The 14,338-nt window shown below is 39.4% G+C and overlaps 1 protein-coding gene across 1 annotated transcript in view; it reads right to left on the bottom strand.

Moving 5' to 3' along the window:
• Positions 1-14,338, bottom strand: part of PCNT (pericentrin) — an 89,116-nt gene that overhangs the window by 50,100 nt on the left and 24,678 nt on the right. The window contains exons 16-23 of the mRNA XM_064160412.1: positions 14,240-14,327; positions 12,296-12,512; positions 10,696-10,934; positions 8,248-8,723; positions 6,581-7,157; positions 5,183-5,416; positions 3,529-3,693; positions 850-996 (exon numbers count right to left, since the gene is read on the bottom strand). Of these exons, the coding sequence (XP_064016482.1) occupies positions 850-996; positions 3,529-3,693; positions 5,183-5,416; positions 6,581-7,157; positions 8,248-8,723; positions 10,696-10,934; positions 12,296-12,512; positions 14,240-14,327 (2,143 nt within the window). The remainder of the gene's footprint in view (positions 1-849; positions 997-3,528; positions 3,694-5,182; positions 5,417-6,580; positions 7,158-8,247; positions 8,724-10,695; positions 10,935-12,295; positions 12,513-14,239; positions 14,328-14,338) is intronic.

Raw genomic sequence — 14,338 nt, 5'->3', positions numbered from 1 at the left:
TGTAAAAACTCTGCATCATACTTTAGCTTGCTCTTGGTTTGCTTTCACTGTTACACTTCAAAGACACAAAGCAATGCCCTCACATAAATTCTGAGGCTGCAGCACACAAACCTGAACAGTAGTCTGACTCAGTTAGTGTTAGCTAACTTTCTTCTTTAGTTTTTAAGCCCTGCCTGAAAACAAGTTGGTAGGAACATGTTTTCTCTCCTTATTTATACATCCAGATGACATGACATCTCTATCCCATTAAGAGCAAAAAGAAAACCCCCAAAAATCCCAAACCAACCATAAGCATATGTATGTATGCATGGCTAAGTAATGTTTTTCTCTATCCCTCCAGTTCTGGGGGGTGAAGAGGGACTAAACAGCAAGAGCCAACAGACCAATGTCTGCTCTGGGCCTGGTGTAACCAGTAAGACTTCAGGTTCTTTAATCATGGGTTTATTTATAGGACACCAAGCATGAATATGAGCCAACACTGTGCATATGTAGTGAAGGCAGCCAACAACATCCTGGCCTGTACCAGGAATAGTGTGACAACCAGGACCAGGAAAATGATTGTCACCCTGTACTCAGCACTGATGAGGCTACCCCTTGAGTACTGTGTTCAGTTGTAGGGTCCTCGTGACAAGAAAGACACTGAGGTGTTGGAGAGTGTCCAGAGAAAGACAACGAAGATGGTGAAGGGTTTGGAGAACAGGTCTTATGAGGAAAGGCTGAGGGAACTGGCAATGTTTAATCTGGAGAAGAAGGGGCTGAGGGGAGACCTCCTATCTTTCTACAACTACCTGAAAGAAAATTGTTGTAAGGTGACTATTGGTGTCTATGTTTAAAATATTTTCCACACACCTGAATAATTACTGCTGCTTTTTCCTGCAACTGCGCTGTTAACATCTCCTGCTCCTTTTTGTGAGCAGTCTGTGCCTTCTCCCTCTCTTGAATCAACATCTGCTCCGTGTGTTGTAATGATGCCTTTTTTTCAGCTTCGAATTCATCCTGCGTAAGTCATGTGCACTTTGATATACAGAAAGAGAAGAAAAACAAAAAGCCACCACCAAACAAACCACACCACAAACTCCCCCCTCCCAGAAAAAAACACCCAAAAAACCCCAAACCAAACCTTCCCCCCCACAACACATAACCAACCCCTAAAAAACTTAGAATCCAAACCCTCCCTTCTCGGATAAACTGGCAGGAACTTTCAGTTGCCACCACCAATCAACACAATCATGCCAAAACGAACATTTTTAAAGTAAGTAGACAGATAAATTAACTATCTGAATGTGCTTACTGAGACTTTGGTCATTTCTCACTGCTGAGACAGTGATAAGGAATAGAAAACAGATGAATAAGTCAAGACAGAGATGGACAGATGCCACTTGAGCCACTGTAAGCAATTGCAAGTAATACAACACCCATTGCACTGAGTACCACAGAGGGGGAGTGATTTACCATCACTGTGAGGTAGATTTACATGGCAAAATGATACAGAAATTATTAAATCTGACATCACCTCAAAAGCACTCCAAAGGAAGGGATTATGAGACAACTCCCACTTCTGAACTGACAAATAAGGAAAGTGACACAAGATCCTGGAGTGTGTTCCCAAAAGAGGCTAAAATGAACTCTTGATTAACAATGGTTTCTGCAACACCACAAATGGGAAAATGGACATCTTGATCACAGCATAAAACACCCTCCAAAATTCTCCTGCAACCTGATCTACAAACACCAATACAATCCAAAGAGAAAGCTGCCTTGTTTTTTAAAGTTTTAAGTCAAGAAAGAGTTTTTTTCCCCAAGTCATGAAGTACGACTTCAGAACATATGTAGTCACCTGAGCTGTCCCAGTTCCATTGTGGAAGACTCAGCCTGTCTTTAGACTGAGTGGGACTCAAAAGGCAGAACGCCTAGCAGTTAGCAAGATACAAGTTAATAAGCACAAAGGAGTATGAAGGTTTTCCTCCACCAGTACAGTAAACTTCTGGACAAAGTCTCTGAAACACCCTGCCTATTCTTCTCAGCAGCACTGCTGAAACAGCATGACAGGCTGCAGAAAGGGACTCTGAATAACTCAAATCTGCAAAGGGATGCAAGGGGGAAGAAAGCAAGCAAATTGTCTGGCACGAAGATGAGCCCATAGATGAGCATGGGGGAAGCAGGCATGGGAAGGTTCATTGTAAAATTCTGTATCAGATCATGACACAGCTCAGCCTGGCACTGCGGAGAGACTCAGCCTATTCTAGAACAAAACACTGGTTACCAAGTTTATAAAGGAAAAAAAAAACCACCAGAGACAGCCATACTAGCAGCAGAATTACCTCTGGCAAAATTTCAACAGAAAGGGAGGTTTGCGGTGTCTCAAGTGCTCAAGAGAGGGAGAATAACAGGCATATACCCAAGAGGTGATTCCTGTCAGTCCAGTTTCAGCTTCTGTGGACTGAAGGCTGAGGTTCAGCTGAGGACAGCAATGCTGAATATACCTCCAGCAGCTTTTCAGGATACACTTGTGTCCTCTGTTTCAAAAGACAGTTGCACCAGATGGATAGAGGTCAAAGAATGGCCAGGAGTTCAGAAAGGACCAGGAGCAGGAAATAGGAGAAATTTTCAGCACATCTGCAGCATCTAATTCTAGAGGTTTGTGCAATTGTTGCAGTCCCACCTCAGGAGAAGTACTGACAGGAATAGTAAGGATCTCTTGGAATCTCCCAAGGAGAAGCAAATAATGAGATGGTACTTCATCTGATCTAAATTTTTCATACTAAACGAGTTGAGCTCAATGGCTGCTTAGAACAGTGATAACACTGAGATGAATGCAAGCACTGCTCTTAGCTCATTGGCATGTTTCCCTCTCTCTTCTGACACAAGATGTATCTTCTCTGTTCATTTAATAGTTTTATATATGCTTTTTGTCTGACCATAAAAGCATTTTGCACAAGGCTCAGAAGATGATAAGCAGTTACCACATCATACAAAAGGTCAGAAAAAGGCAGTTTTGAAGCATTTTGAAAATGCTTATCAGGATGAAAGTTTCAAAGTCAAATAAATCACCCAAGAAACCAGAAATAAAGAACAATGAAAAAACAACAAAACCCAGAAAGTGCTTCCTGTCATCACACACTTGGTAAAATCTTAGCTATCTAACACTGCATGTGTTATTGCCAAGTGTAAGTATGCAAGTGATGATAGGCCAAGGGCGCAGTCACTGCAGACATCAAGGAAAGTTTCAAATGACAAACTGAAGACAAATGTATGCAAGGAATGTTGCTTAGAGCAAATACTTTCCACTGATTGTTTTGGTTTTGTTTGAAGGACACATGCAATCCAGGATTAAGGCAACCCTGATGTAAACACCTCAACTGCTTATAGAACACTTCATTGCTTCCTATGCTTTTCTAGTGCTAATATTGTGAAGGAAGAGATCTAACTCAGATTGCCATTTGATAACAAAGATGCATACCAACTGCTCTTTTTCAGCCAAATATGCTAACAGTGCACATTCTGAAATTCATTTTCATCAGATCCTACCTTCAGCTGTGCAATCTGCTGTTCAAGCAGGACCTCTGACTGACACTTCAGTAGCTCAATCTCTTCCTGGAACTGAAGCTGCTGCTTCAATTTTAGCTCCTCAAAGTCAGCCAGAAGAGCTGTTCGCACACTTTCTACTTCGGAGGCTGATGCAGCAGCACACATCTACACGCAGCAATAATACAAAATACTTTAGCCACAGTGTTTTAATTAACAAAAACAAAACCTCTTCAGAGTATTGCCACGATAGTTCTCACCATCCTCAAGGTCATACAGAGCTGCTATATATCATCATGCTGGAAACAGAAAGATGCAAGCTGGTAAAAATAGGCAAGAAGCAATAAGGCCTTAGGTAACTGAGCATCTCCTGTATTCATGAGACTAATAAAGCTTTAACTACTTGTCTGTTCCAACAGACACTTCATAAGAGAAATTCAAAGAACGAGAGGGAGAAGAACACAGGGATGAGATTTCTCTTGTTCAGATGGAATTAAGCTTTACACAGCTACATTTAATACAATTATTTATGAATTAAAGTTCTTTAAAAAATCAGGTTTGGAAGGCATTTGTTAATTTGTTTTGTTGCTGGGGTTTTTTTGGTTGTTTTTTCTTTTTCAATTATCTTCTCAAAGACTCACTGTAGTCATCACAATAGAGAAAAAAAATTCTGTTTCTAGGATAAAAAGCTTAAAAATTCAGTAGTTATGAGAACTTCTGAGATAACTAACAAAATTACCTTCCCAAGCTAGCTATTCTCCCAAAAGTAAAGAGAGTCCACAATGCACTTCAGCCAGCTGGAAATCTCTGCCAGCTCTAAACCTAACAGTGCAAAAGAATATGGGAATTCTCAAACCTAAATGTTTCTTGTGAGGTGCACCAGGTGGTAAAAGTGATTAGAGACTTTTTTAGCACACTAATTTTCAAATTAATAAGTGGAAGAGCAAAAGTAAGTTATATTTTAACATATGTTGTTTGGCTATAGCTGGATAAAGTACATCTTGTTTGTGATCTCTACTAACACACAAATGTAATATATAGCACAGAGAAGTAAAATGCCTCAATCACTTGTGGCTGCTTGCAACAATAGAAGTCAGATTGTATAAAATACTAAGTAAAAAATTCTTACTCCATGTTAATGTTTAAAGAGAGTGTAGCTGATGAACTTTTTAGCCTTCAGCATGAAAGTGAATATCATCAAGCTGACACAAACACTTCCAACAAGAAAAAATGGTAAAACTTCATGGGCAACTAGGAAGATTTCTGAACTTCACTGAGAAAACATATTTGAAAAGCATGACCTAGCATAATTTAGCTAAGAAAAGAGGATGTTGGCAAAGGTTGCTCACTTGTAAAAGCTTAATGTGTCTAGTACTTCCAACTAACAGTTAATAACCTAAATTATTACCTATTTGTTTTCTATCCAAATAAGAGCCTGAAATTTTTTAATTAAACATGACAAGAAAAAGAAATCAAGCCCACCAAAACCCCCAATAAAAAAGTTAATTTTGTCACATCATATCAACCATCACTATTAAAAAATACTACATCTGAAAAGCATCAAGATATAAAGCCTCACTTTTAAAGATAATAATCAAGTAAATGCAGTTTTATAAGTATGAATGATATTGAATTTAGGTATTAGCAATATTCTGACCTCTTTCTCATGTTCATGCTGTGCTTTTAGTTTCCCCAGTTCTTCTTCCAACTCCCTGGAGAACTCTTCCTTACATTTCTTCATTTCTGCCTCATTAAGATCCTGAAGTTCTTGGAGTGCTTTTCTATGCTTTTCTTCCATATGCAATACTTCCTCACGTAATGTATCCAGGGCCAGAAGTTTTTCTTCTTCCAGCAACCTCCTCTGATTTTGAAGAGCTGTGTTTAAATCATCCTGTGTAAGCATTAATTAAAAACAAAAAAATTGAGAGAAAAAGACTAAATACAAATAATCCATTTGTAAAGCACATGTCCTGCTATTGCAAAGCTTTTCACAGTATCACAGTATCACCAAGGTTGGAAGAGACCTCACAGATCATCAAGTCCAACCCTTTTGAAGTCATCAGGAAGAACATTGCCTCACAAAAGGTGAGTAAACACACATATATACACTCTCTCTGTATCATCGAAATGGGTTTCTTTTTCTTACTTAGTAAACAGTTTTTAAACACTCCCTACTAATGGTCTTTATCCATGGCAGCACTGATCATCAGCAATCTTCAGCTTTTTCTTTCTGGAGGTCTTTTTACTTGAGAACAATTAAAATGCAGATTAAAGATTAGTTGGCAAGGATAGAAGAGAAATACCCACCTTTCCCTCCACAAGACTTTCCTCTTAGTTCTTTGTGGGCACAGACTGAACATATAATCACTAGCTCGGGAAGTGGGCATTTTACCACACAAGTTTAAAAACCAGCATCTCTCTCTGAAAGGCTCTGAAGTTGCTCCTCATCTTGGAAAAGTCTTGGGATCATTTTTTACCCATCTGACTTCCACAAGTGCTCAAACCTCTGCCCTATCAAGAGTAAAGCTGTAGAATTCTGTTAAAAGCCCTAAGATAATATCCATTCATCCACAATCTGCTCTCAAAATCCCACCTGAGACTTTAGAGATACCCTTCTTTTATTTTCCCTCTTGGAACTGTGCCACTAGGGAGGATCTTTGCAGCCCTAGAAATGTAGCTTAAGATATCAAATTACATTTATTTTGTTCTAATCCCTAGAACTACAGAACTAGATGGTAATTTTATCTGGCAGAGAAGCTCTGAGCCACAGAATGGGGATCCTCCAATCTGAAATACGTTACAAATATTTACCTCATACATTTTCAAGGTACTAAGATAGAAAACTCATTAGTCCAAGCATTCAGAAGGGGAGTGACAGATGGACTTAATTTTCAGCTTCAGTTGCCCATGTCAGCTCACAATATGGCTACACACAAATGTCAGTGCTGGCACAAAGGAGATTGCAGAAATACATCTCAAGAACAAGGAAAAAGGTGATCCCACACTACATATCATGAAACTTCACCTTGTACGCCAAGTCTGCATTCTGACTCACCTTATGAGCTTCTTCTGCTTCAAGAGCCATGGCTTTAAGTTCTTCCATATGAACAGCAGCTATCTCAATCTTCAAATTATTTTGAGAAAGCTGAAGCTCTTCAGCATGCTTTAACTTCAACATATCTATCTCCTGAACCAAGCATGCTTGATGCAGTTTATCCTTTTCATGGAGCTGTTCTTTGTGCTGCAGCTGTAGCTTCTCAAGAGCCTGACTATGTTCATCTCTTATATTCTGAATTTCAGACAGGTAGGACGACTCCAAGGAATCTAGATTTGATAAGTGTTTAGCCTCCAGCTCATCAATTTGTGACTGATGCTTTGCCTGTAGTTCAGCAACACAAGCTTCAAGCTGAATCTGCTGTTTACTTTCTAGTGCAGATTTAAGTTTCTCAGTTTCAGCTTGGTGCTTTGTCTGAAGCTCAGCTGTAAGAGACAAAACTTGCTGCTTATGCTTCTCCTGTAACTGCTGACTTTGGAGTTCCAGCTCATCAACATGTTTCTTTTTCAGCTCTTGGAGAAGAATCTCCTGCTCGCTTGTGAATTTCTGAGTCATAGCTTTGTGCTCCTCCATAAACCTGTATTATTGCCAAGGTAGTTAAGAGAATACTGTCAGGAAGGCTTTTTGAAATAAAAATATTAATAAGAAATAAAAGAAAAATAAGTAGGCCTTACTTAGCCTCCACAAATTTCACATTGTTTGAAATACAGAAGCTGCTCATTGCAAGCCACAACGCTGATTTCATAGCCACATAATTAAAGATCATGCTACATCACTTTGTAGTATGTGGCTGTTACTAGGTAGAATGAGACTCCTATCAAATTACTCACTAACAGACATACAAACACAGTTCACTGTCTCTGTTTGAGAGAACAGTGCTATATGAGAGCACCTAGGACACAAGGTATACCTTGTCTACATCTCAAATGTGTTGTCTGCAAGTAAATGAACTGTTGTAAGGAACATCTCTGAAAACATGTAGTTAAGACAGAGACACGTGGAAGTCTGTGTGGGGTACCTGGGAGGGTACTCCAAACTCAGCAGTATGAGGTCTGCTTAAAGCTCAATACAGACTTAGTACCTGAAGTGCTGTATTGACTATAGGGTTGTTTTTTTGATACAGATAACCGATCACTTCTTAATGATTGCCATTCAAAGGCTAAGTTCCGCCTGTCAGTGTTTTCTACTCTGTTCCCTCAATCTTGTTTTGTGAGCCACTCCTTGGGGAGGAGAGAAGGAATAAATTTTAAGCAATGCATGCAAATACAAACCCAGTCCAAGTAATTTGAATTGTCTGGCAACACTTGGAAAAAAAAAATGTAGGGAATCTTTCCACTCACACGTCCTGTAACTTTTCCCTCCTGCAAGGCTAGCACACAATTTTCAGCTGTGTGTTGTACTCTTAACTGTAGCAGGCAGAACTTGATTACACTTCATTTGATTTGCTACATTCAATTAAATGCAATTACACAAAGCAATGTAGTGTAGCAAACCACAATGCACAGCATTCTTGTTCCTTGGGAAAGGCAGCTTTACATAGGCAAGCTAGCTGTTGCCATCAAGTGACAAACCTGTATCACTACCACTCTTCTAATTCAAAATAAGAAAAAGCAACAGTGACTATGACTTAACTGGTAAAACAAAATGTGGATACACTCAAGACATACTTGTTTTGTGCTTCCATGACTTTCAATGCACATTCTTCCTGCAGACAAAGGGTGGCCTTTTCCATTTCATTTGCCATAAGTGCTTTGGCTGCCTGCAAGTCGGCATCATATTGCTCCTGAGATTTCTGCATAGCCTGGGCACTTGCAAGGCTGTCCTCTAGCTGCTGCAAGTTGTTTTGCTGCTCTTTTACCAGCTTTTCCAATTCTAGAATTTTGGCAGCTTGGTGATCTTGCAGTTGGCTCATTTCAGCCTCTCGAAGTTCAAACTCCTTTTGTAAATTCTGCTTCTCATTCTCTGCTCTGTTTTGCAATTCTATACGCAGCAATGATAACTTCTCTTCTGCTTGGATTCTCTGGTCCTCACTTTCACATTTCCATTTCTTCTCTCTCTCTTTGTACATAGTCTCTATTTTCTGCGCTTCTTCTCTGGCTTCCTTTAATTTATTCTTGTGATCCTCAGCAATTTCATATTTTACCTGGAAACACAGTTATTAAAAATGTCTACAATACTGAAACCAAACTCAAGTGTGTGGATTGAACATTCTCAGGCATTTAAGACCATGGAGAGACTCAATTTTTGCGGTGCAGTCACTCTTCCAAATAAAAGGAAGGCTGAAATACCAAATTATAGGTACTTGGATTCAATGCATCACTAAGAATCAATTATAGTCAGGAAGACCAAAAAAAAGAATCAAGGCAAAATTCTAGAATTAATGTGGTACTGTATGTCTGCATGTTTTTTTCTCTTGGGCTCATTCCTTATAAGTACAACTTATAAAGTTAAGGGTTTTGGGAAATGCTTACAAACTTCAATTAATTATATAGTGCGAAACCCAGCATTAAGGGGTTTGAATCCAGATTTTGGTGACATGGGCACCTTAGACATTTATACTGATCATGATTAAAAACTTATACTGGGTCATTTTCAAAACCTCTTCTTATACATTCCAGTGATATTTTATATGCAGTGCCCAAGTTGATGACAAGAACGGTTCTTATCCATAGCATGAAAGCAACACAAAAAGCACACAGCATAAAGTCAGAAGCCAAAGCACCAAATGATCACTCAATGGCAAAAGGCAAAAGATTTTAAAATAGGAGAACAAATGAATAGTAAATTAAGGAGATAATAGGTCACCTCCTGAAGTTAAAAGCTATTACAGGAGCATCAGTATGAAGTGTACTCTTCAGTATTCACTTGGAAGGTTTGTCCTGAAAAAAACACTTAAGCATTTATTTATGCCACAACCTAAATGAAGAGGTAGAAGAGAAAGGCAAGCCCCTTAGATTTTGAATTACACACAATACATGAGAACTTTTATGGGAGGCACTGGAAATTGAGAAGCAGTAGAGGAAATTCAGAGGAGGTTCACTCTGTTTCTGAGAGCAGGAGATAGGAAGGCAATTAAAATACGTCTTTCCAGTGAATCAGCATGTTGGATGGGCTCATTCAAACACTGTGTTCTCCACATATCTTTGACCCATCCAGCAGTGCAACAAAAAAGTTGCTGTAGGTGGTAGGAGTAAAGCAATAGCACTGAAAGTTTGACTACTGGAACTTTTAACTGAGTCTCTATGCTATCTACAAATAGCTTGCAACTCTTTTCTCTGGTCTTCTCCACAAACTTCAGTGTGGAAAAAGATAACACATATATATCTTATTTAAAAATGAGAGGAAAAGAGGACTTGAGAAGTAAGACCTTCATCTGTCTAGGTCTGATAAGCATTTAAATATTGGAACAATTTAAGGAATTCATTAACATCCAATAAAGGCTTAACCTCAGATGGGACAGCTGATTCAGTAGGTAAAAAGGAAGGTGCAAGACAGGATTCTCCCATCTCCAAGACTTTGACAATGAAGATGTAAGAGTTACACAAACGTGATGCAAATGTAGAAAACTGTTCCATTTTTAGTTCTTCCTTCAAAAAACACTGTGAAAAAATCATTCTTGGTTATTTGCTTCAAAAGACAATCCTAACAAACCCAGAAATTTTAGAGGAGACCCATCCAGCAGAAGGGCTTTTTCTATCTGTCATAGTGCTTTCTGCCAAATTCTCCACTACCACATCCCAGCACGCAGGGTTTCACAGTGTGCTGCAGGGAGATGCTCAGGATGAAGACCTCTTCTATGTGCATCTGTGTTGGAGTGGTATATATATGCCTGACCCACATCAATATAAAAGGTGGGTTAGATCAACCTTTGAAGAACCTGCCTTCCCACACTCTCTGTGCTCTGAAAGAAATGTTCAGTGCAAAGAAACCAAGTGTTTAACATTCAAGTGCTCTGAACTTCAGAGTCATATTCCAATATTTAGGTGTATCCATGCAAGTCCATTTGCAGCTGAAGTGACTAATCCAGGGACATTTTAAGGTAAGTGCTGCTTCTAACTCCTTGGCCTTCCTAACAGATCTGAACTGGTCTAAAACAGTACTGTAACAAGGATTACCTTTTCCATTTCCTCTTTCAGATGCTTTTCATTCTGCACAGAAATATCTTTTTGTTTAGCAATCTCATCCTTTAAGTACTTTATTTCTTCTGAAAGCTCTGCAATATGCTGCTTCTCGGAGTGCAGGGCAGAGAGCTTTGCTTTGTGCTCTTCCTCCAGCACAGACACTCGCTCAGCCACCTCCATTTCCACTTGACGTGCTGCATCTTGAGCACTCTGTAGGCGCAGTTTGGTGATTTCTTAAAAAACAAACCCAAAAGATCCAACTCAAACAATAAAACAGCATTCTGGAGTTTATTTTAACAAGTTCTATTAATGCACAGAAATAAAACTGGACATTTTTAGCTACACAGTTCATCAGTAGCCATACTACCTACACACTAACAAGAATCCCTTATCAGAAGGATTCTGTACTCTGTCCTGCTTTATTACTGAAATGTATCATTATCAACACACATTGTGAGGACAGATCATGAATCCTGTGGCAGGACTTCCCTCCTATCAGCAACAGCCACGGGAGGAACTTTCTTTTTCTGCATTGTAATAGTAGATTCATGGCAACATTATGTCCTCTTCTGCATGTGCATTTTGCATGAGGTATTTCCCCCAGAAGCAGAAGGGTCAAACCTCTAAATGTTTTAATGTAAGCAGTTTTGATATACTGTGCAGCATTACGAATAAATAATTGAAGGTAAGGGAGAAGACTGAAAATTAAAACAGTTGTAATGATCCTTTTAACCAAAATATCAAGGAAAATAGTTAAAGCCTTCCATTACTTAACTGTCACAGATTACAAATTCAAGTATTTGTGTATCACATTGTGCTCCCACAAAGAATCTGCAGACACAAGAACTGCCATGATCCTTACCTATACTTCAACAACATACACATTTTTAACTGAACCAGTACAGGGCACTATATGTTAGAATTCCAAGAAAAGCACCAACTGTTAAGTCTGTATGGTCCCACAGGGAGTCTCAATAAAATTCAGCTTTAAGAGGAACTTTAACCTGAAATCTACAGCAAAAGATGTATATTACCAATTCCACTACCATAAAGGCTTTCAATAGAGAGGAAAAAGAAATACAAATCTTTAACGAGTAGGGCACTGTTTAACCCACAGGGGGAACACAGGTAAAAGAGGTATGGAGCACAGAAGAGAAGGAGCTCTGCTCTATGGCTAGACTGAGTACTAGTTTATTCAATGCAAATACAAGAGACATGTAACACAGATGAAATGCAATACTGAAAATTTTTCAAGTAAATGTTCAATTTAATTCAGGAATTGACAGTACCCTTCCAGGTATCAAGAATGGAAACCTGATAAACTCCGTTTAGCAACTGCTCTACAGTTATTGTATTTTTACTAGAGAATAAACAACTTCAGGTCACCACATAGTAGGAAATGTAACTCAATGTGCCCATAGAAGTTGAAAACTGAAGTGTGGAATGCTAGGAATTAACTATGTTAAGCATTGCCTATTGTTTAGGGTAAAGTAATGAAAAATTAAACACTCCTTCAGATAAACCTATTTGGATTAAAATAAAATCCATACAAGCAGTTTACCATTTTGCTTCTCAGCCTGTCAGATCACCTTACCTTTTATATGTTCTTCTGAAAGACAGGCACGTAGCTGCTCAAGTTCTAAACAATGCTTTCTTTTCATTTCCTCAATTTCTGTTATATATTTGTCTGACAGATCCATCTTCATTTTCATCAGGTCCTCCTTATACTGAAGTGCAAGGGAAGATCTTAAGGAATCTAATTCATGTCTGTGTTGTTCCTTAAGTTTTATCTGCAAACTGGCAAGTTCTTCCTACAGAAGAAACAGGTTAGAAAGACATCTTCAGCTTTCAAGAAACCACGTTCAGAATCTTTCAATGAGAGCACTAAGTAGATTGCACTACAAAAGAATCTGCTTGACACATACCTTGTTTACAAAAACCCTACTGGTTTTCCTCTCTTCCTGACATTTCATCTGCTACTAGTGTAGCAAAGACCCTTAAGACAGATACATCATGGAACCATGCCACAAGGCAGACCTGAGTTTTGGGAGCTGTTTCAAAGCAGTGCACTTGCAGCCCAGAGGGCCAACCAGATCCTGGGCTGCACCAGGAGAAGTGTGGCCAGCAGGTCGAGGGAGGTGATTCTCCCCCTCTACTCCACTCTGGTGAGACCACACCTGGAGTACTGCATCCAGTTCTGGAGCCTCCATTACAAGAAGGATGTGGACATGCTGGAGCACATCCAGAGAAGGGTCACAAGGATGGTCAGAGGGCTGGAGCACCTCTCCTATGAGGACAGGCTGAAAGAGTTGGGGCTATTCAGTCTGGAGAAGAGAAGGCTCCAAGGTGACCTTCTTTTGGCCTTCCAGTATCTGAAGGGGGCCTACAAAAAAGCTGGGGAGAGACTTCTCAGGATATCAGTGAGTGACAGGATTAGAGGGAATGGAGCAAAGCTGGAGATGGGTAGGTTCAGACTGGACGTGAGGAGACCACGTAAGAGCCTGGAAGGGGTTGCCCAGGAAGGTGGTTGAGGCACCATCCCTGGAGGTGTTTAAGGCCAGGCTGGATGAGGCTCTGGCCAGCCTGATTTAGGGTAGGGTGTCCCTGCCCATGGAACTAAATGATCCTTGTGGTCCCTTTCAACCCTGACTGATTCTACAATTGAGAACAAAGTCCCACATGCATCTGGGTAGAAAAACTATTAACTATCAGCAGTGATGAGACCTCCTACACACACCATAGAACTTAGAAGTAACAATCTATGAATACCATAATTTCACACTCAGCTAGGTAACTGCAGCAAGAAAAAAGGCGTGAGCTTTGTGTTTTTCATTCATAACTCATACGAGTTTTGCTTGATTTACTAATGAGATTGAGCTCATGCTGTCTTGTGTACATCTTGTCTGCTTGTTATTCCTGCACTAAGTCTTTTGTAATTAGTTTTTAAAATAAAAATTTAAAAGAAGAGCAAAATTTATTTTTGAAGCACTTGGCTTCAAGCAAGTTGAGCAAAGAACTCAAGAACTTAAAATTACAACAAGATGCAAGAAAATCACAGTACCATCAGGGTTGGAAGAGACCTCAGAGATCATCAAGTCCAACCCTTTACCACAGAGCTCAAGGCTAGACCATGGCACCAAGCAGGCATGGCACCAAATAGGTGCAGAAATAGAAGAGAAACCAAATTAACATTTCCACTTGAAAAGAATAGACAGCAAAAGAAGGCACAATTACTACAGAATCTATAAAGAAGAGAAACACGAATTCCACACTCGTGTGGAAGAGCTTTGATGAGTTTGTTATGAGGCATGGGATAACCCAAACAGAGGACACAAAACTGAAGCACACTGTTTCATCTGTTCTGCCAGATGGAGAACTATTTTAAGTTTACAATTTACTATGTACTTGTCAAAAATAATTAAGCCTTAGTAAATGTCTCAGACTTATTAACTCCTTGCTAAGGAGCTAAGAATCAGATATAAATTTACATAAAGGTCATGTAATGAACAGTAGAACTTCAATATATGAAGAATCCTACCTGTTGTTGTTCCAGCTGTTGATTTAGCTGATCAAGTGTATCCTTTCTCCCCTTCTCAGCATTCTCTTCAAAACCTGCAACAGAACAACTGAGAAAATG

The sequence above is a fragment of the Pogoniulus pusillus genome, chromosome 2 (genome assembly GCF_015220805.1).
Source record: "Pogoniulus pusillus isolate bPogPus1 chromosome 2, bPogPus1.pri, whole genome shotgun sequence".
NCBI lineage: Eukaryota > Metazoa > Chordata > Aves > Piciformes > Lybiidae > Pogoniulus > Pogoniulus pusillus.
Note: the sequence above shows the minus strand (reverse complement) of the source record. Positions and strands in the feature narration are given on the sequence as shown.